At 44.5% G+C, this 22,112-nt stretch overlaps 1 protein-coding gene across 1 annotated transcript in view; it reads left to right on the top strand.

The window, feature by feature from the left end:
- The first annotated feature begins 593 nt into the window (after nucleotides 1-593).
- KIT (KIT proto-oncogene, receptor tyrosine kinase) overlaps nucleotides 594-22,112 on the top strand; it is a 54,093-nt gene continuing 32,574 nt past the window's right edge. Inside the window, exons 1-3 of the mRNA XM_066995878.1 lie at nucleotides 594-781; nucleotides 17,946-18,185; nucleotides 21,817-22,095. Coding sequence (XP_066851979.1) covers nucleotides 700-781; nucleotides 17,946-18,185; nucleotides 21,817-22,095 — 601 coding nt within the window. The 5' untranslated portion in view covers nucleotides 594-699. The remainder of the gene's footprint in view (nucleotides 782-17,945; nucleotides 18,186-21,816; nucleotides 22,096-22,112) is intronic.

The raw sequence follows: 22,112 nt of genomic DNA on the forward strand, positions 1-22,112 counted from the left end.
TCTTTTTTTTTCTTTGCTGAGAACTAAATGGATTACTTTGTATCTTGCCCTTGAGGGACGTGAAAAACAATTGCTCGCAATCTTCTTTGTAAGAACCTTTTTTTTCTCCACGTTTAAGCTCCCTGTCAGCTTTCTCTTTTCCGTACCACACCGGGTTATTTCGATCTTTAGTTCTGTGGCACGGGGCACACCTGCGGCTCGCTTCTCACCCCTAGCAGGGGCCACCCCACCGCCGCGGGCACATCGGGAGGGCAAAGGGCTGGGCCAGGGGGGCGTCGGGCGAGGACCACGTGCATCCTCCGGTGCTCCCCCAACCCCAGCCCCTCCCCGCGGGGGGGGTTCCTTATTCCTTAAAAATCATAATAATGATATCAAGTGGGGGGGATCGAGGAGGGGTTAGGGAGCGGTTCTCTCTTTTCACCGAGGCTCCCGACGCCTCCCCCTGCCCCCCGGGGGGGGGGGTTCACCCCCTCACCTGCGCCCATACCCGTGGCGTCGGGGCGGGCCGAGGTTGGGGGGGGGGGAACGGGGGGGGCTCGGGGAAGGACGGGGAAGGGGGGGAGGCGGGCGGCGGAGGCGGGGCCGGCGGCGGCGGCGGCGGCGGGGCCGGTTGTAGTCCGCAGCCCTCCCGCGGGGGCTCGGGCATCTCGGAGCGGCGGGCGGTGCGAGCGGCAGAGCCGGGGGGGGCCCGGCGGCGGCATGGAGGGCGCGCACCTCGGCAGGGAGCTGCTGGCGCACGGCGCGCTGCTGCTGCTGCTGCTGCTCAGCCTCTTCCCCGCAGGTGGGAGCCGAGGGCAGGGGGCGGCGGGGAACTTTAGGGGACACCGGGGAGGGGAGGGAGGGGGGAGGTAAAGGGAAGGGGGGAGGCAGAAAGCTCGGTTGCGTTTGGTATCGCTCCCCCCCCTTAACCCCAGTCGCTTTCGCGGGACGCCCCGTAGGAAAAATAAAAATCGTAATTAAAAAAAAAAAGTCCTTTGTTTGCGCTGCGCGGTTCTGCGGGGTTGGGAGGGGGCTAGGAGTGTTGTCGTCCCCCCCCCCCCCCCCAACCTCTCCGGGCCGGGCTGTTTTGACAATAAACTATCTCTTCATCAGTACAAAATGTCCCCGCGGTTCGGCGCTGCTCGAACAATAGGCAGGGGACGGCCGCCGCCGGCAGGTGCCCGGCGCTGCCCTGCCGGGGCGAAGCGCGCCCGGGGGTCGCGGGGGGGCCGCGGGGGTCGTGGGCTCGGTGCCCGGCTCGGTGCAGCCCCGGGGAGAGGCGTCGGAGCCGGGCTGCTGAGCACAACCGAGCCGCCTCCTAGCGAGAGGGGCTTCGGGGGCGCCAAAACTTCGGTGTGCCGGGCGGGGGACCCGAAGGATCCCGGCTGCCCGCTCGGCGAAAGGGGTTCCCCCTGGCTCGACCTCGCTGGGCTGGAGATCGGAGGCGCGGCGTGGGGTTGCGGCGCTCGGCGGCTTTGCACGAGGCTTTCGGAGCTCGGCAGGTGCCCGGGGAGGCGGCTGCTGGGGAGCTGCACGCCCCGCTGGGGGGAAGCACGGGCTGTGCTCCTCCTACGAGCTGGCACATTGCTGAGAGGCAGAAGCAGATGTTGGGGGCTGCAGCGCCGGGCTCTGTCCTCCCCCCCGGCCACTGTGCTGGAAGGGAGTACGAGTAAAATAACCAGGAACAGCTCCCGTGGCGATTTACAGGGCTCTGTCGTGAAGCGCTCTGCTTTGGGACGTGAGACGTGTTGGATTTAACAGCCACCAACTTTCTTTGCTTCGCGTACTTGTTGTCCGCCCTTAAAGGTTATCCTTCCTCTTATGGCTAAACTGGCCTTAAGGAAAACTTGGGAAGCTGGCAGCATCTCCTGGAGGTTGTGAGAGTACGGAGGGGCAAGGAGAAACTTTCTCTCCATCATTCGTCTGGTTCTGGGTTCAGACCCTAGTGGGAGACATTTCACCCCCTGGGGCACGTTAGGGAAACTTGTGTAGACCAAAAATACATGGTGTGGCAGGTAGAAGTGTCTTGCTGCCAAAAAAAGACAACTGCCTGTAACACCTGTGCATCGCACAGCCATATGACATCCAGGGCTAGTTTTGTGCCAGGGGAGGAGGTATCGGATCGGAGGCTCGTGTCCTGGCAGAGCTGACTTGCTCGAAGACTGCTCCGGAGTTAGCACATCACTGTGCTTGCCCTGCTGCAGATGCATGGGCTGGATGAGCTCCCACGGTCCACATTCAGACCTGTCCGCTATCCTATTGTTTATTCGTATGCAAACTTATATTAAGTATATTTTTTTTGGCTTTTAGTCAAGAGATTCTTCCTTTGGATGCAGATAGGGAAGGAGGATGTAGAAAACAAAGCTTAAAGGAGCTGCTCGGAGTAAACCATTCATCTCTTCTGTCCACAGCCCCTTCCTATTCTTTGTTTTTCTTGTGTCCTAACATATGCTTCCACTTTTCCTTTCACGTGGGGATTGCTCGGTTCTCCTTTTATGCACTTTTCTGAAATGATCTTTGCTCTGTGCCTCTCCTGTCCTCCCCCGAGGCTCTCCCCGTCCCCCTGTGCTCTGCCAGAGCCTGCACGGCATTTCCATCCCGCGGTCATGGAAGACTGGATATGGTTCCTTCCAGCATCCATCAATATACCCTCCTTTCAGTCAGCTGCAGAGCAATAGGAGGCTCTCCCGTGCCCAGAGGGAAGAATGTCTGCTTTCATAACACTCCCTGGTACCTGTCAGCTGTGGGGGAGGAGGGCTGAAGGAGGAAGACTGAACTTGATGAGGTTTCTGATTGCTGTTGCTCAGTCACTGCCTTGACCCCCTCAGCCCATCTGAACACCCTGCCCTCCCTACATCCCTGTTTCCACCTCTCCTTTTTCTCCTCCCTCCCCTGCAGCAGTGCCAATTCCCCTGTGCATAAACGTGGCCCAAGGCCACTGCCAGGAGCAGAGTGGAAATGTTAAAGATTGCTCAATACTCAACTCTTTTCCTTCCGTTACAACCGGGAACCTTCTCCGAGCAAGTGCCTAAGTGATTTTTCTTCAGGCTTCATAATGAAGACTGGGATAAATTTGGCAAGAAGTGAGACTCGCATTTGCAGCCAGTTTAAGTACCATTCACAGAGACTGGAGGCATTTCCCTGTGCTCTTTTTTTGAGCAAGAGCCTCTCGTCAACAGACGAGCGCAGCTGCAGCGCGCTTAGGTTACGCTGGCTCTCGGTGGGCTTTCTACCAGAAACCTACTGTTGCCTGCCGAAGCAATAACGCTGCTTTGCAGGTGTGTGGATTGATTCGAGGGTCCTGACGCACCTCAAGCAGGGACATGTTGCACCAGGACACAGGTGGAATCAGAAAGGATATGTCTTAAGCACATGTAAGCCCCAGCCAGGGGCAGATCTCAGGAGGAACATCTGAGTCATGTCCCAGTCAGGAGTTTCTTGCAGTAGAGCTTGGCCTTTTCTCTCTCTGGTCTGTAGTGAGGGGCTCTATGATACCTCTGTATTCTTTGCATTTCAGCCTGCTGTATTCTTAACTGTAATTCTGTGTTGTTTTTTTTCTTAATCTATTCACAAGATTTTTAAGGCATAGCTGTAGCTGCCAAGCTAAATACCAAATATTACGCATCTGTAGTTTGAAGGAAAGCTTCTTTCTAGCCTGAACTTTCAGTAAACAGGCTGGTGTAATCTGAGGGTAAGGAATAACAAATTCTGGATGAAACGAGAACTGCACAGCATCAGATTGTTTCAACAACATATATGTTTATCTACAATACATGACAACCGATCCAATCTGATATCAGTCTTGTAGAAGAGAGGCAGTAATCGCTCAAGGTTAAGACACTTTTCAGCTGTTTTTTTTTTTTTCTCTCTGTGTCCGTGAAGATGAATGCCATTGCAGAGATCAAGCGCTGCACATTGTCTTGCTGTACGTATGTGACACACATTATTTTACAGATGTTGTTTTCTTTCTTGTGTAGTACAAACATCTTCCAGGATTTTGACTCATTTCCTTAAGTCTCCGTCAGCCGTATAAAGAATGGCTGGAGGAAATGAGGTCTGATGTCCTAACGCATTGTAGTTACTGTAAGAACCCTCGCACTTTAAGTATAAAATATTGCCTTTTTGTAATTCCTTAATACCTTCTGAATATTCCCCTACACAGGAAAAAACCTGCACTTGTTTCTGTCCTTCAGAAACTCAGCTCCCCCTGTTGAGTCTCTTGAGCCCTAGGACAGCTTGAGGTGTTCGCTGTGACCTTAGGCGAAAGAGATCTGATGCTAAAGACCAAGGGTCTTAGAAAGTGGCAAACCAAACTTAAGTGTTTTACGTCTTTGGGACATTTATTAAAGAAAATCTGAAGAGAATGCACATGCAAATTACTACAACTTGACACAAAAGGCATTTGAAATTTCTTCGTCTATATTATTTTACTGCAGAAGTGTTGTGCTTTGCTCTTTAAGTAAATTTTTGGAGACAAGAAGGGATTTTCCAAAGGGTGCCTGACCCTCTATGACAATGTGACCCGCAAACGGCCAGAAATGGACGTAATTTTACGCGTGTGAGTAGTCTCATGGGCTTGTTGCCAGACGTAATGGCAACTGGAGTGTATTGTTTGTCCACTGGCCAAGATTGCTGCAGTTAGTGATAAAAGCGTTAGAGGAATGTAAACATCTGTGTTTGAAGGGAGAGAGCGACTCCTATTTTCTAGGTTATACCAATTAGAAAACACAGTAAGTGTTAATCTCTCAGAGGGTTTACTCTTGGGGATTATATCGATTTATTCTGAAAACATAGGTTTTCAGATAGACCCTTAAATGGATTTTTAATGTTCATTCTCGTGTCACAACAGAATTATTTTGTACGGCATGTAAGGCCCTTGGTTATGTTATCTTTTACAGCAAACAGGCACACAAATAACAGATAAGTTTCTAATGTTGCTAACGTGCCGTGCAACTCCTAGGCTGCTCTGTACAGATCCTTCCTGAAGACTGTAGCTAAAATAAAGCGTCATTTAGTAACGTTATCAACTGCAGGGAGTTTTGTCATTGTGGGGCTGACAACATTAAAAGTCTATGATTTTAAATGTCATTTGACAGCCGAGTCCCTGATCACGTAATATAATCATTAAATACCTGATACGGAGAAGAACTCAGTACTGTCTGCTAAGCACTGACAGCTGTAAATCTAAGTGATAAAGAGGATGTATGGGCTGATTTAAAGTAAGAAGAGATGAAAACTGCGGAAGAAAAATTGGAAAGTCATAACGCATCTCTTGTATGTTCCTTGAGACCTGACAAATGCCAGGTTAGTTCTGCATTTACTTTCCTTTCCCATCAGTCATTGTCTTATGCTGAGTGCTTCTCCACTCGTGCTGGGTGACCATGCTCTTCACGATACGAAGCAGGCTTCTACAAAAAGCTTTGTGCAAAAGCCACACTGGAAAAAGAAATGAAACTAGCCGGTTATGAAAGGAACTGTGCAAATATCCCCCTGTCATTCAGAGCCTGCATGTTTCAGAGGGGCAGAAATGGCCTGAATGAGCTATGTAAGTCAGCAGTGTTTTGGGTATTCACATACCTAGGCCACTCAGAACTAACTAGGTTCCTGCTGAACAGCATCATGAGATTAAAAACTGGCACTTGGCGCTCTCAATCTGTTTTTTTTTTTTCTTTTTTCTTTTTTTCTGTTGTTGTTGTTCAGGAGTTAATGGGTGCACCAACGTCACGGGTTGAAGCTTTTGTCCACAGCCCTCAGGACTGGAAACTTCATTCTTTGCTAAATGAAATCTGACTTTCTCACACATTCACCTGACTCCAGCAGCAGGGTTTCTAAGAAACAGAACAAATATTAGAAAGCTTCCACAGAGCTGTAAGAGTACGGCTGGAGGGGACCTGCAGAGGTCATCTGGTCCGTCCCCTGCTCTCTACCAGGGTCAGGCATAGCAGATCTTCCCAGGCAGATTTCTGGCTGGCTGCTCTAAGACAGACTTGTGGTACAGATTTTCCCACTAGTTTTTGTTTTATAATGCTTAACTAATTGTCGGAGTTCAAAGCTTCTCTTGATATTTAACCTCAACTACCTTGCTGTTGCTGAGTTCCGTTCTTTTTTCCCCATGTTCTTGTGGACATAGTAAAGTGCTGATCACCATCTTCTTGATGATAGCATTTTGCATATCGGCAACTAACATCACACCTTTGACTTTTCTATGATGAACAAGTACAGCTTCTTCAGCCCTTTCTTTTGGTGCGTCTTTTGTAACTCATCCTAATCTTATTGTTCTTCTCAGCCCTCTCCAACTCGTTTGCATGACCTCCAGGGACGATGTGTAAAATTGACACCTGTCTCCAGAAAAGAAATGTAGTGCTTCCAGGTTTAACAAGATAGTTATTTCCCTGTGTAGTGTGCTGCAATTTGATTCAAAGCATTGTAAATCTGATTTTAATCATGATTTAAATCAGCCAACAGTAAGCCTCATTCTAACTGTTTTGCATTTGTACTTAATCATTTTGTAAAGAAAGGTTTAACCTCCTTTATTACCATTGAGATAGTTTTAATTAAATATAGCCTTTGCACTTAATGTTATACTCAGTTTGATTAATCACAGTGCATGTATTTAAGCAATTATGTAGCTTGTTACATACACACTTATTCTGATTCTTCATGTGTATGTTTCAGTATGAAGACAGAAAGTGTTGACATTTCTTATGTATTAGATAATTGATTTTTTACTTATGATTTGCATCAATTACAATGGAGGAAACCAGAATTCTGAAATGTTCTTCTGTTAGATAAAGAGCACCACAGAGAAGCCAGCCAATTCCAAAGAAAAAACTCATTGAGAAATGTTTTGAAATAAAGAATTAATGTCTGAAAGCCCTATCTGTAGTCAAAACTGGCGGTTTCTAGTCACTATGCTGCAAAAATTTCAGAACTAGTCGATCTCATCCTCTTTTTATTCCTAGAATGGAAATGGAAAGAAACATTCATGTATTTTTTTCAACTCCTTTACACTAGCTCATTTCTGAATGGGCAAGTTGCTTAATTGAGTTGGACTGAATGAACTAAGTAAGGAAAATATTTTCTCTGCACTTGCAAGGAAACTCCAGATGCCAAGGACTGGTTTATCACTGCTGCACAACCTATCTAGAGGTGCTCAGTTAATGACTTCCATCAATTCAATTGTTTGATTATCTTTAAAATGTTGGCAGCAAGTGTAAAGCTTGAATAATATTATGCCTTTTAATTTTTCAAGGAGTATAGGAGGTGTAAGTTTTAATTCATGTTGTAGTTTCAAAGTTAGTTTTGAATATTTTTACTTTTTAAAAGGAAAATATGCACTGTAAAATGCCACATTTTTATTTTTTAATGTAGTATTAAAGTAAAAACGCACATTAATGTGGTATTTCTGCCAGAAATGGTTCTGTTTGTATGCCTTAGGATTATATAGGTGCTCTCCTGCACTAGCAGCTAGTGCTGATGCATTCAGTTCTGCTTCTTAGTGACTGCCTGATTCTTTACTTTTGCTGCCACTTTGTTTGCTATTTTGTATGGCATAGAAGCACTTTCTGTGCCTAGATGAGCATAACTTTATAACTTTGGGAAGAAATCATGTTATCTTCAACAAAATAAAAGCTTCCTCCCAGTAGCATTCATTGTAACACAAACTGTTGACGTTTCCTATTTCATAGCACGTCTGACTTCCAGGTATTATATATAAAATTGCTGACTCTGCAATAATGCTAATATCATCAAATGTAGGATTTTGGGTATGCAGCACAATAAAAGAGGTCAGATTGGAGCTGCTGGAGTAAACTCTGCATTTCTGGTCTCCTCCTATAAACTAGATACCATCAAAAAAGATACTGAAATGGGATTCCTTGCTTAGGCAGGTATTCAAACCGTACTCACAGCAGGATGCCATCTCGTGCACGTCCATTAATCTTTTCTGTGGTAGGAAGGAGGACAACTGTTTGAGTAAGTAGCTTCCTACGTGTATGCCATGTATGCAGTTTCTGGTAGGGCTATGTTAATAAACTAGGAGGTAAAGTACAACTCGCAAGAAAAATATATGTGGGACTTCTGCGGACACAGGAGATTAAGTTAAAAGGCTGAGTTATGTATCTCCTTGCTAGAAGATGACTTGAGAAATGAAACTGGATTGTCAGAAATATATCCTAATCTCTATATTCAAGGCACTTCCAAGACGTTGTCACTGACAGTCTTGCTTGGTGTTAGCATGATTACCCAAAACTGGATTTCTTCACCCTCAGAGGTTCTGAAGAACCTGTGAATGAATCCTCCAGAAGTCTTTGTACTCACAGTTTCAACAGACATGTGCAAGAATATTTCTCTAACGCTATGTCCCCCTTTAAAAATACGTGTATTAGAGTTGGCGTTGCTGGTAAGATAATGCTTTTACACAATTTTTTCACAACATCCTAATTAGCAGCAAAGCTTGTGCACTAGTTAAATGAAGGAAATCTAACTTATTTCAGGCTTATTAGAAATCACTGAATGGATGAAATTAGTTTATATGGACAAATGTGGAAATATGCCAAAACTGGCTTCTCAAATACATTAATTTGCCACACGGATGCATTATGTGTGATGCAATGACTTGTACTGCAGTAAGAGCTATATAAATACCTTATCCACCTTATCACTGAAAACAATTTTTATCTCATGATTCTGCCAGTTCTTTCAGTGAGGGAAAAGAGAATACAGCGTAATATGTGCATAAAAAGTAGCTCTGCCATTTCTGCAAAATTTGGTGAGCATGTTTATTAATCTGAAGTTCTTATTTATTGCTGCAATCTTCTAGGAAAAAGTACTGAACTAAGTACCTAGAGAAAGTAAAAAGCAATGCTCCTCTTTGTGGTATTTAATGTGGTCCATCATAAGAGCAATGATAACATAATTATGCAATTATTGGTATATTTTCCCCTCTGGAGGCCTTATGTAGATGATTACCAGTGCACCTTTTAATGAAATTGCTACTATTTGATAAAATTACTGCCAAGATTTTAAATAATTATAATTTGCATTGCCAAAAGTCTTACATCTCCTTCCTCAGTTGAGCCTGTTCCAAACAGGAATTAGTTCAGATTGCAGAACGATTCACTTTTCTCCAGTTTTCTCATTTATCTTCGTTAAAACTACCTTTTCACTCAATTTCGGAAAACATGCTTTCAAGCCCATGTTGTTCATTACAAGGAACATTTGTTCAAAATGGAAGTTGAAAGATACTGCACCTTTTAATGTAAATGTCAGCAAAGAGAAGTGAGAAGAAAAAGCTATCAAAGAAACAGACTGGATGAATGACAGCTGAATTTGAATATACCGTATATTAGTGCACTTTTTGATTCCCTTTAATTGTTCTCCTTACTTACTTTATAATTTGTATATTTTATGTGTCTACCAGCTGCAAAAAGTGTGGGAACAGCTGTTTAATAACTAATTCTGGAAATTAGAGGGGGAAAAAAGAAATATTTGTGTAGAAGTAAGGATCAGTCTAAATGCTGTATATTTGTCAAAACTGACAAGTGTTGTGGCAAGCAATTACTCTTTCTTTCTGTAAATCCTACTTAAATGTGTGTATACACATTTATTTATCTGTCCTCTGTAATTTTACTTTGAATAAGAATTAGCGGGTGGTCGCTTTAAGATCAGACCTTTCGTTTTGTTTAAAATCTTAAGTCTGGTTTTGCTTGTGAACACGTTGCTTGTAGATTCCTTCTGTGGTAGGAAGTTTGGGTGCGGGAGACCATAGCGTGTCAACATCATGTAATAAAATGGATTAATCACCTAGAATAGGTTGCTGCTCGTTGTGCTTCAAGATGAATGACTAGGCTGCTATAGTTCATATCATGCTCTTACAAAAAGAAACAGCCCCAAAGCCATGACTACCCAGAAAAAGAATATTCAGGGAGGTGTTATGTACAACCATGGAGAGAAGCATGATGTTTGATGCTGCCAAGGTGATTTGGTATGTGTGCCGAACCAGAGTTTCGTGTCTGCCTTTGAGAAATGCCTCTGTTAGCTGTATTAGCAGAGTAAGTCATGGCAATCAGAAAGGGCAAGCAGACGGGTAGACGGGGAAAGTGCCCTGTTTGCATGGCTTGAGTTTCCTCACTCCAGCAAGGAAAAACAAAGCTGGGGGAAGAGGAATGTATGTCTTTTGCCTCTGGAAGGTACATGTACCTCCCCCAGCCTTCTGCCTTGAGCAAGCTTTGCTCTGTCAAAGCCATCTCTTGCACGTTTGTTTTGCAGGTCATGTGCAGAGCTTGGTCTGCTCGGCCTGCTTCTGAAATAAGGGAGCAAAGTACAATTAGCTGCATTTGCTAATTGCTGACCCTGCAGGAGAACCTGCTGGCTTCCGCCCACAAGCAGGGGATCAGCCTGGGTGCTCATGCTTGTCCTGCCTCACATTCCTGTGAATGTCCCTTTTGGAGAGTGGGATATGCAGGGGGTTGGAGAGTTGGCTGGATTTGTCTTCTGCCCAACCATGTGTTGCCACCTGGCCCTGATGCTTCTGTTTCCGATTAACCACATGTCATTCGGAGGGCAGATGATCTCTCTTTGGAAGTAAACAGGTGTATTCTCAGTTATCTGAGCAGTTTTCAGAGCTTTTTATTTGTTCTGTGGAGTCCCCTCCCAGGGTGTGAGATGCTTAGTGATGCAGTTCTGGTAAGAGCAATCCCAGGACATAGAGCTGACGCCTTCTGTGGGATGGCACTGCACAGGGAGGTGGCATGGCAGGGGTGTCTTGCAGCCAAGGTCCAGCCACCCCTGTGGTTCCTCATGCTTGTGCCTTCAAGGATGATAAAGACAACCTTTGTTCCAGGCTCCTTCCATTTCCTCTCTGGAGTTTGTCATGGGTAGGAATCGCCTGGCTTCACACTTGCTCTTTGTGTTGGGAGATACCCATTTCTCTGTTCCTCTGGCTGCAGAAGAATTCTTTGGTTGCTCCTTTGAGCACTGGGCTGTCGAGCTCCCTCCTCCTGCCCTCCCCACAGCCCATGCTGCCCCTCTGCCCCTGCAGGGTGAAGGGCTTGGGACTGGGGAGGGGATGATGAGGATGCTGTGTGAAAAGACAGTGATTGCCCTCATGCAGCTGGGTAAACACCAAAGCCCCTGCTCATCCTCCCCCGTTTTTCTGCTTGGTAACTTGGAGCCTCTGAGGATGCAAAACTTCAGTGCAAGTGCTAGCACAGGCACTGGGAAGGAGAGCACTTCTACTTGGGAAATGCACAACACTGAAAAGTCTGTTGGTCTGCAGATGGCAGTGACTCTGTTAGATGGGTTAGAAGCAAAACACTTGGGTCTGCAGGGCAGCCTAATCAGTCTAAACCCTGTAATACATGCTTGCTGACGGTTAAGTTAGTTTTCAGTCTCCAAAGTGAAACTGGGGCAGAGGGGCAGGTCAGTCTTTCTGTTAGTAAGGAGTTATGGCATTCGTGTGGCATTCATATGTCCTGAGAGTCAGCTATGCTTGTGAGGAACAATCATGTCTTTGGTCTATTTTTGGTCTACGTCTTTGAGGAAAACACTAGCCTGGGTGTTGGTGTGGATGGTTTCTTCTGCAAAGTAAAAGGGTATACTGCTAGCCTTGTTTTCCCCCGCAGTGTAGCTGTAGTGGTATGTGATGCAGCTTTCAGATCAAATCATTGAAAACTGACATTTGCCATTGCAAAACTTTTCATCTAGCATAAGGGAGAGTGTCTGTTTGGTGAAGTGGAACAAAACAAGTAAGCATATGATAGCATCTCTCCTTTGAAAAAATCTGGGAGATTTTTATGCACCAGAGTAAATTAAAGTTCCTTCAGTGTGATTAACATGTGAGTTTTCCACTTATTTGTTTCTTTGGGGCATAAAATGGCAGGGAAAAAAAAAATCTTATTGAAATGGTCTTAAATTTGGCTGTACAATAACATATATCAAGTGCCTAGTGGCTTTAACAAATAAGAGATGGAGCTGGAAAGGTGATACTCTTCAATTAGACCAACTAATACAGAAAAAGAGGCTTCTTCTGTCTGTGACTTTTGCATGTGAGTTAGAGTCACTTCTGCTTCTGCTCTTTCAGACCTGCAGGAGAATTGTGTGTTTGAAAACATATTCATTTTTCCAGCAGTACCGGGCATGCTGAAAGAGGATATTACCTCCCTGCAAGCTATGTTGTGCTGATATCCCCAGACCACTGTATCTACAACAGTGCCACTACTTTAACTGATAAAGCCTATCTCTCATTTCTGCTCTCTTATGTTGTTGTAGATGAGAAACTGAAAAATGCAATGAGTGAAGTCTGTGTGATATCTCTTGAAACGAAGTCAGTGCCCAGCTCTGCTGTTGTTGTGCTGCTCCACCTGCAGCTGCTGGAGAAAGGCTGGGTTTCCAAATGTGTGTGTGGGGGGGTCCTTAAACAACAACACTGCGTGACAATAGGAAGATTAGGGGTCCTTGCAATGAGGTATTCATATGTTGTGGCTGTAATGTGAAGTTGTGCTGTGCCCTCATCTTGGAAGATGTTTGAGATAAGTTTAACTTGGAAGGGAGTGGGATAAGGCACAGTTTTTGGTAGTTGTTATTGTTTTTTTTCTTTTTTTTTCTCTGCATGCTATCTGTTGTGTTGTTGAAATGCTACAAACTTGTTCCTTTTAATGTTTAAGTAAGAGTTGAAAAAGGAAGCAGAGGGACTAAGCTGCTGGCCTAAGGTTTTGCAGGAAACCTGTGGCAGAGCTAGGAATAAAATCCTCTCTGTGTGACTCTTCGGCTAATCCCATGGCAGTCCCATGTCCTTTGTTTGCTTGGCAGCTGGAGACGATCTCCAGTTGCTTACGAGCGTGATGGGGATGTGCACCTGATGTGCTTTCCCCTGCTATGGCAGCCCTGTGGCTGAGGCTGAAAAAACTCCCGCATAAAAACAACTTTTTTCCAGGTTGGTGTACTCCTTAGCCAAAGGTTTTGTGTTTGCACATCCCTTAATTGTTACAGGAACATTCTGCTGTCCTTAATCATATCCCTGCAATTTGACCTGAATTTCCTATTGGTATTATCTAGAGCCGTTTCATTTTCTAATTCCTCCAGCCTGGTTTTCCAGATGTTCCTTCTGCAGGCAAAACTCACCAGTGCTGTACTCCCCCTCTTTCCTCCCCCTCCCTCCGTTTTTAGGGCTTAGGAAACTGCTTGTAATACATTCATGTATTCTGCTGCTTTTTACAGTTACACAGCCTTGTTCACGAGTGATCCCAGCATTGTAGTTCTTAACTCAAATTTGTTATTTTACATGGAGAAGCTAGGGTGGAATTGACTGGTTTTGGCTGTGGGACACAGAATTAGAACATCCAAAATGAGTCTTGGGCTGTCCAGCTCTGAGCTTTGCATATTTTTTATTTTTATTTTACATCATTAATTATTAAGTATTTGTCATTGCCAATTTATTTTGCTAGCATAATTACCTGCTGATTGCCCTTGAGGACAACTCCAGAGGGTCATTCAGAGCCCCAGTGTGGTGTTCTGGCTATGCAGTGCATGGGGAGGATTGTATGTTTCATGGTGGGACCGTGGCCAACAGTACAATTATCTGTCCCTGGTAGTCTACAGGAGCCGTGGCAGCAGAGGATGGATTTCCTCTCTTCCCCTTGTCCTGTGGGGCCCCTGTGGTCAGGTGGGCATCACTGAGGTTGGGACACTCAGCTAAATAATGAGATTGTGGTTCACCTCCTTTTCCAAGATGTAAGGAGATAGGGAGAGAGCATCAGCATGCCAGGATGCATCCTTTCTCTGTACCTGACCCACCCCTGGGAATTTTCAGTTGAGACATAGCCGTGGGTTCCTCCATCTTGTTGCTGAGAGAGTTGACAGTCCCACTGGTGATTGGTAAAGTCATGGTCCTTCCTGGGGTCAACATGGAGCCCTGGGAGGAGACAGCAGACTGCATCCCATGGGGTTCTGCACTTGGAGATCTCTTACCATCCTTAGCATATAGGATGCCCACAGACATGATTCCCAAGTTATTAGTGTTACCATTATGGTTATGTGTTTATAGTTGGTGTTACTGGAGTGCACAAGAGCAGCAGTGAGCCTGGAAGAGCACCCTTGTTCTTCAGGTGCAGTACAAATGGAGCAGTCTCAGACATGAGGCATTAACAGTCTGTGAAAAGATCAAGAGATGGCAGATGAACATATGCTGTGGGGATTAATACACTGGATTACAGTTGGTGGTTAAACTCTCAGATTTCTGCTATGTAATTACTCCTGCAAAAAGAAGATGCAAAGTCATTCCCTTCTTTCTAAGCGCTGTTTTAATTCTCTTTTAAAGATAGGCGATATTTGGGTGCATAACACTAAACACATCTGGTAGTCCTTCCTTTTGCCACCTGTTGTCTTTACACTGCCATATTTCCTTCTCCTGAAGACACCTTGTTTCAGAAGGTGACAGGTAAACTTTAGGTTGTGGGAATTCCTTGCACAAGGCATTAAATCAATTTGTAAATTGTTTGGCAGAGAAATTGTAGGCTGTGTAAAAGGAACCGTAAAAACATTGTCTTGAAATGTGCATGATGGCTTCAACTACAATATTGTAGCTTGTGTTGTGGGGTGCCACAGTATGCTCATTCCATCTTTGCCTTTCTTTCCCTGGCTCCAGTATGTAATGTATTTCTTGTGCCCCTGGATGAAGTCATGCTCCGCTGTGTTGTTTACCACCTGTAAAAACTACCCACCAACTTGCTAGATGGTCTGGTAATAAATGTTACACAATTTAAACTCCTAACCTGAATGGGTATGAGGAATGCTAAGGAGAAGAGTAGGTAAACGTCACAAACATCACATAAAAATACAAAATGATGTTTTTCTTAATCTTTCTGGCAATTACTATTTCTGGGATGTTTGTTTATGTGTTCAGTCGTGTGAGTTTGTGTAGAGGATTAGTGGACCTTGTGTGGAAATTTTCTGGTGGCACTGGAAAAACAGTCGCTGTTGGACTGCCTGTCAGTTTGTAAGCAAATATAAATCAGAGGGATGGGGAAGGGACGGGCTCCCTCCAAAACTCACACCACAAAGTAATTAGATTGTGGTGGTTTGACCATCCTTTTCTGCCCACTCTGTCCTAGCTGCTGGGTTTGTCAGGAAGGGGAGCAGTTACCTGACCCGCTCTCAATCCACATTAAGAACAACTAAAGCTGTGAGATAAGTGAATTAAGTCTGGACTACGTAATCTCGTCCCAGCAAATTATCTGATTGTTTTTCTTGAGTATCTGTTGTTATCTGTGCAGGCAGGGAAATTCAGCCTCAGAAATGAAAAGACTCATTTTCTTGAATGCAAATGGGGATGTTTTTTGAGAAATGTTTCCCTCTTTCAGACATGGACGTCACATGTCAAGTCCAACTGTGCCGTATTGTGCTACACGTTAGAGGGGCACGAGGTGATGGTTATTGTTAGGATTAAAGAGCTGGTCTTCGGAAGGGGACAGGTTTGTTGCTGCAGTATCCCTCAGCATTTGCACACACCACAGTGATCTGTATGGTTCAGACAGATCCACACTCCTTTTGTAGGTTGGTTATGGTTTTAGTCTATGCACCACTTGCCTTGGGTCTGTCCCTTACCTCTGCCAACCCGTCGATTAAGCCTTACATTACACCTTCATGTGCCCTAGGGCAGGGTGGTAGGTGGTTTTGGGAAGGAGAAGCGCCATGCCTGGCAGCACAGTGCATTACAGTGGGCAATGCTGGGGCTGCAGCGAGCCCTAGCGCGGGAGCATCCCTCGCCTGTGCTGAAGTTTACTGCGTTGTTTCTGTCGCTGTGTGTCTCTGTCCCTGTGGCCGAGGTGTCATGTTGGGATGGCGGCTGTTGAACAGGGAGTATGAGGTGGGGATCCCAGGGGTCATCCTTGTGCTTTCAGAGAGGTGTCCAGTGGGTTCCCCCTGGCTCCTTTCACGTGTGGCACTAGGAGCAGGGTGACACTGGGCCTCTGCAAGCATCGCCCCTTGTACTCGTGGAGGAGGGCTGCCCTTGCACGGCATGAGGGAGGGAAGCACTGGTGTTTGTCTCACGGCTGCGGCCTGAGAATCTAGTGCCAGAGTGGGTATAAAGCCCTGTACTTTTGCTATTTTGCTCTGATCTGAGGGGTTTGCACATCAGAGGTCTCCTTGCCTCTGCCCTGCTCTCAGGTCGCCTCTGCCCTCCTGTCTGCCAAGCCACTGCTGGCTGGGACTTTCGCTCCTGAGATGCTGAGTTTTACCCTCCTCGGTTGAGCTGCCGTGCCACAGGCTCACACCTGCTCTTTGAGGTGGCAGGTTTGAAATTAGAAGTGATTTTTTTCTGCTTTTTTTTTTTTTGGTCAATTATTATTTCTAGGATGCTTGCTTATGCATTCAGTCATGGAAATGTATATGCAGGGTTAGTGGGCTTCATGTGGAAAATTTCTGGTGACACTGGAAAAATAACTGCCTGTTGTGTTGAGCGCTGATAAATGAATTTTAATCAGAGGAAGGTGGGGGGAGAATGAGGGCTCCCTGCAAAACCCAGACCACAAACAAAGTAATTAGACTGTGCAGGTGGTCTGACGATCCTTTGCAGCTCACTCTGTCCTAGCTGCTGGGTTTGTCAGGAAGGGGAGCAGTTACCTGACCTGGTCTCACTCCAGTATGCACCTTAAGAACAACTAAAGCTGTGAGATAAGTGAATTAAGTCTGGACTACATAATCTCATCCCAGCTAATTATCCGATTGTTTTGCTTGAGCGTCTGTTGTCATCTGTGTGGGCAGGGAAATTCAGCCTCAGAAATGAGCCCGGAGAGTGTTTTTGAATGCAGACAGTGTTTTCGGTGGCGTGACTCTGCTTCTAGATGTGGATGTTGTACAGTCGTGCACAGCTGTGCTTCACATGAGGGGGACGTTAGCTAACGGCACTCATTGGAAGCTAAGGGTTGCTTGTAGGACAAAAGAGCAGCTCTGGAAGAGGAAGGGCTGGTTCCTCAATACTGCCTCAGTACTTGTGTACATCATTTGGATATTCAAGCAAGTACTTAGTAGTAAGAATTTACATGCTTTTTCAGCTATGAACTCCATTTTGCACGTTCACTAAGACTTCCCTATCGGGGTACGCTAACACAGCAACCCTCTGCTTGACTGATGTAAATAGTGGAGCCAGGGAAGCCTGAAAGTGCTTCTTTCTCCAAGTACACCGTGTAAGCTGGGAAGTGGTTGGGAATTGTGAATTGAGGCCGGTAATTTTACACACCTTTATTTTCTGAGAACTTAAAAAAAGTTGCGTTTTGGTATATTCAGTGAAAGAGATGGTAACAACTCACTTTCAGCGGTGTTAGTGACTGGGAGCTCAGTGCCTTGGTGACAATGATTTGGTAGTGTTGGGATGGAAGCTTGAAGGATATTTCACTTTTTTTTTTTTTGTTAACAAATGACAAATTACTACCCCAAGAAAAAGTGCGGAAAGTATGTGATGGTTTCTTTCTTAAACTGGACGTTTCTAACTGTGTGAGTGGAGCTTCTGAGTACGGGAGAGCAGTTAAAAAAAGATAACTGTTAAGCAAGGAAAGTTTAGTTCTTGGCAACATACTGAGTAAATGACAAAGAATGATTAAAAGTGCTGCCATGTAGAATCAGGCTCATATGTTCTTGAATTTAATTTTTAAATAGCTTGGGTCTGTTCCCATTCAAAAGCCAAACCATTGCAGAAACTGGCGCATCTGAAACTAGTTTCAAGAGGTTTTTTAAAGGCCATTTTCCATCTGCAGTGGTTATTTGCTATGTGTGCAGAAGGTCTTGCAAGGCAAAAGGTGGCTGTATACTTGCACAGAGTGTCATTGCAGCTTAGTACTTTTAAGAAACAACTCCAACAATATTAACTGTATGTATATAACTATAAATAACAATTTCATTGCAGAAAAAAAAAAGAGAGCATTGTATTGACAGGCATTGTATTTTGTGTTTTTGTGTGTTTTTTTTAGGTGGTTCACTGCCTCATGAAGAATCTTCACTGGTTGTGAATAAAGGGGAGGAATTAAGGCTGAAGTGCAACAAGGATGGACCCGTGACTTGGAATTTCCAGAACTCAGACCCATCAGCAAAAACAAGGAGTTCCAACGAGAAAGAGTGGTACACCAAAAATGCAACAGTCAGAGACATAGGCAGATACATATGCAAAAGCAAAGGGAGTATTGTCACCTCTTTTTATGTTTTTGTTAAAGGTAACTATTACTGAATGCTTTATTTTTGCTTCCCCCATCCTTTCTCACTCCCAAAATAACAGGATCATAAATGCTGGAGGAGGAAACATGTTTGAGGCACAAGGGGAGAGCACAGACTGATAGGAGAAAACTTCTTCCCTGCCCAGCAGAAGGAAAACTTACTCCCAGCTTTGCTTGCAATGGCTTTTTCACCAGAGCAAATTTCTGGATGAGTTTCTTTTTACATCCTTGTTGTTTTGTGGTGAGATGTTATACCGGAGCTCTCTATGTAGAAGCCAGTCAAGAGACCTAAATCAGTTGTGTGAGTCAGTTGTACCATGAGGAAACAAGAAGCATGTACAGAAATGTCTTTTTTAATTCAATGCCATCCATCAGTATGGAGTCATGTAAGGTTTGACCCCAAGCTCTTGATTTATTGAGGCAGTTAGCTATAGGATTTGGCTTTTTGAGGCTGCGCTCTCAGGGTTAGTCCAGCAGGCAGCAAATGGTTCCTCTGCCTCTAGCTCCTGATCTACCATGTGTCTGCTCAGAAACATCTTAGATGGGGAAAAAATTCCTCTGCTCTGACACATTTTCCTAAATCTTCCTTTTTTTCCAGTGTGTTCTTCATATTTCTTCTGTTCTTTTGTTTGCTCCCAATCTGTGGCTTCATCAGCTGTCCTCAAGCTGCCAGCTTACCATGCCTGGCATTCCCTTTTCCTTTGTAAGGAAGACAGTTGCTTTGCTTCTGCTTTACATAGTTCTGGTGATTTTCCTTGTTGGTGGAAAGAAGTCCTACAGCTTTCACATTCTTGGAGATAGCATTCCTGATTCAGCAGAGGTTGCCTCAGAGAGCTTCCCCTGAACCTTACCAGTCCTTTAGGAATTACTGCAAAGTTGTTCTCCAAGGTGGGGAGATACCAGCACAGCACAGTGAGGAGTATTTTCCCAAGGGAAGGTATCAGATGGGCACACAGCTTAAAGTGCAAAGCTCTTGAGTTGTCCAAATAGCCATGCAGCTACCGTGAATGATTTTGTTGACCTTTTGTGTTTCTTTGAGACTATGACCAAAGGAAATCTGGCATGTATTTTACCCATACCTGACAAACATTGTTGACTTTATCTTCCACAACTGTTTTCTTCAAGGTCATGGTAATTATCTAAGACAGCTGTGATCATAGATACATTTGTGTCTTCCATTACTCAAATGACTCCTTCACCTTAGGATAGCAGGCAACCCTCCTGCTGAGCATGATTACCAAAACATCAGAGAAGCTGTGTGGCCCTCATGCAGTGTGTTGTTAACTTGTGCCTTAACTGTGTGAAAAATGTGCAAGCTTCACTTTGACAGATTCTTGGTGGTAAAATGAATGTTCGTGATGTTGGCCATTATTTTGCAATAGGGCCTTTAATAGGGCAGCCTTTATAGCTGCGTTTCAGTGACATCTTATGACACCTTGAAAATAGTGCCATGAGCACAGCTGCTTGTGAGGTTGCCACAAGCACCCACACAGTTTCTGCTTGTACAGCTGGGAATGAAGAGAAAACAGGACCAAAAGTAAAGCTGCAGAAGGAAAGCCTCAGTCTTCCACAGTCCCAAGTGGCACATAAAATGGTGACAGGTGTTTATCTCTTACGCTGATTTTGATCTACTAACAATGAGTTTTCTGTGTTCCTGTGATCAAGGATGACACAGTGTTGACAGACTTCAGGCATGTGCCTCTTTCACCTTTCTGCTTTGGCAGAAAGTGCCTGTGTTGTATCTACAGAAGCAGTTTGTGTCCCTGTCCAAATAAGTTCAGTGAAGATCAAGCTAGTTCAGACACTTTCGTAAGACCGAAAAATCCCTCGATCTTAAGTCTTTTCAGACATGAGCAATGACAAGCACCTCCACAACTTGTGCTGGGAACCTGAGTTATGCCCAGAAGGCAGGTGCTTCCCAATGTGTACCTGGGGTGGGAAGCTGTGAAGGAAAGAACATGACTATGAGCAGCCTTGTTTGAGCCTGGATTCCCTATGGCAAATCCTTCCATGTCTTCTGACCATGACGTTTCCCTTCCAGAGGGGGATGGAAGATGGGAGGAGAGCTCCTCAGTGATTCTGCTTACCCCAACAAGGCCTTCCCTGCAGGTTCAACTGTTGGTGAAACAGGTCTTTGCTCCTTTCTTCTATTTTCAAGAACTTCTGATTTTTTCCATAGTGAGCCGTGCTTTCTGTACAGTGAAGATACTTTGGCTGTCTGTATTGGGGAGGAACTGGACTGTGAGGAAACTAATCAGTAAACTTGCTGAGACTAGGGACATTTAGATGAGCTCTTCCAGTAAGCGGTTTTCTAGCTTAGGAGTGACAGCTATTTGTAGCATATCTCTGTGTGCAAAATGTCACACTTCAGGTCTGCTCAGACGTACTTTACACTTCCGTTTCTCCATTCTCTAGCTGTAGACTGATGAAAGCATCAGTTTTCTATGTTTTTAGTTGGTGGTTTCTTCCTGGGCAGCAGTATTGAAAGGGCTAAAACTACTCCTCACTCACTTAGAAACCAGATACTAACTTCTCTGTTCTGTAATGAACAACCTTTGTGATAAAAAGCATTCCCTAATGGCCTACCTAAATGTCCCATGCTTCATATTCAGCCTGATACGTCTTGTCTTAAACCAAATGCATATTATCTGTCATCTTAACAGACTTCTCAGTCTTTCTCTGTTAAGTCATAGTTTGTTGATCTCTAGAGACTCAAGTTGTTCAAGGCCACTTTACAAGAAGAAAGAAAACTGTTTCTAAAATTCTAATTCATGCTACCTTGTGGAGAGGGCAGATGGGAGCTGAAATATGCTTTTACAGAGTGTTTGTCACCACATCATCCCTTATTTTTGTGTTTGCTATTAATGGCCAGGTTCTTAGTGTTTCAAGGTCATCAGCTATCATGGGCTTCAATATTGGTTGTAAAAGTGTTTAAATTACTGTATGTTTGTGTACTGTGGTTGGCCAAGATGAAATGCTTTAGAAAAGTTATTTTGTGAAAGATTACATGATGATTTTTCAATCAGATATGCCGTTTCTATGCCTAGGTTTTTCTACAGAGGCTAAAAATACCCCTGGTTTCAGGGAGGAGAGAGAGAGAAATTGTTTGGTGCTTCCTCTAGTAGCAATGTGTGTTCATTTAGATTATGTATTTTACAGAAGTGAAAACCATAATTTTGGTGCTTTTCAACTTCCATTTGCTCATAAATTTCTTCAAAATCCTCCTGTGGGCATGAAACCTTACAACCCTGCCACAAGCTAAAAGCAAATTACTTTTAATGGTCTGTGAAAATCTGTTTACTGTTGTTGGGGGTGGATGATGGGGGTTTGGAACTACACAAAGCAAAAAAAAAAAAAATCCATCCCCCAGTAAAAAAAGCAGTAGGTTTATTTTTAGTGCACATTATTCTTTAGCGTGTCTGGTACTGAATGCTACTGCACATCTCCTGTTGTGCTGCTCTTTTAAGACAAAAGTTAATGTCTCTTAGTAAACATGAATTGGGTAATACTCAGTTTTACTGGCTAAATGTAAAACTTTCTTTGAAATATGTGCCCAGCTGCAGAGTTAAGGTTATCAGAAGTTTCCACTGCAATGTCAGCTATTCTTACAGGTCTTTGTGTTCCTTCACAGATCCAAATGTTCTCTTCCTTGTTGATTCTCTCATCTACGGAAAAGAAGACAGTGACATCCTGCTGGTGTGCCCCCTAACAGATCCAGATGTTTCAAATTTCACCCTGAGAAAATGTGATGGCAAACCTCTCCCCAAAAATATGACATTCATTCCTAATCCACAGAAAGGCATCATTATAAAGAACGTACAGAGGTCATTCAAGGGCTGCTACCAGTGCTTGGCAAAGCATAATGGAGTCGAGAAAATATCAGAGCACATCTTCCTGAATGTGAGGCCAGGTAACACAGGATTTTTG

This window comes from Anser cygnoides, chromosome 4 (assembly GCF_040182565.1).
Source record: "Anser cygnoides isolate HZ-2024a breed goose chromosome 4, Taihu_goose_T2T_genome, whole genome shotgun sequence".
Taxonomy (NCBI): Eukaryota; Metazoa; Chordata; class Aves; order Anseriformes; family Anatidae; genus Anser; species Anser cygnoides.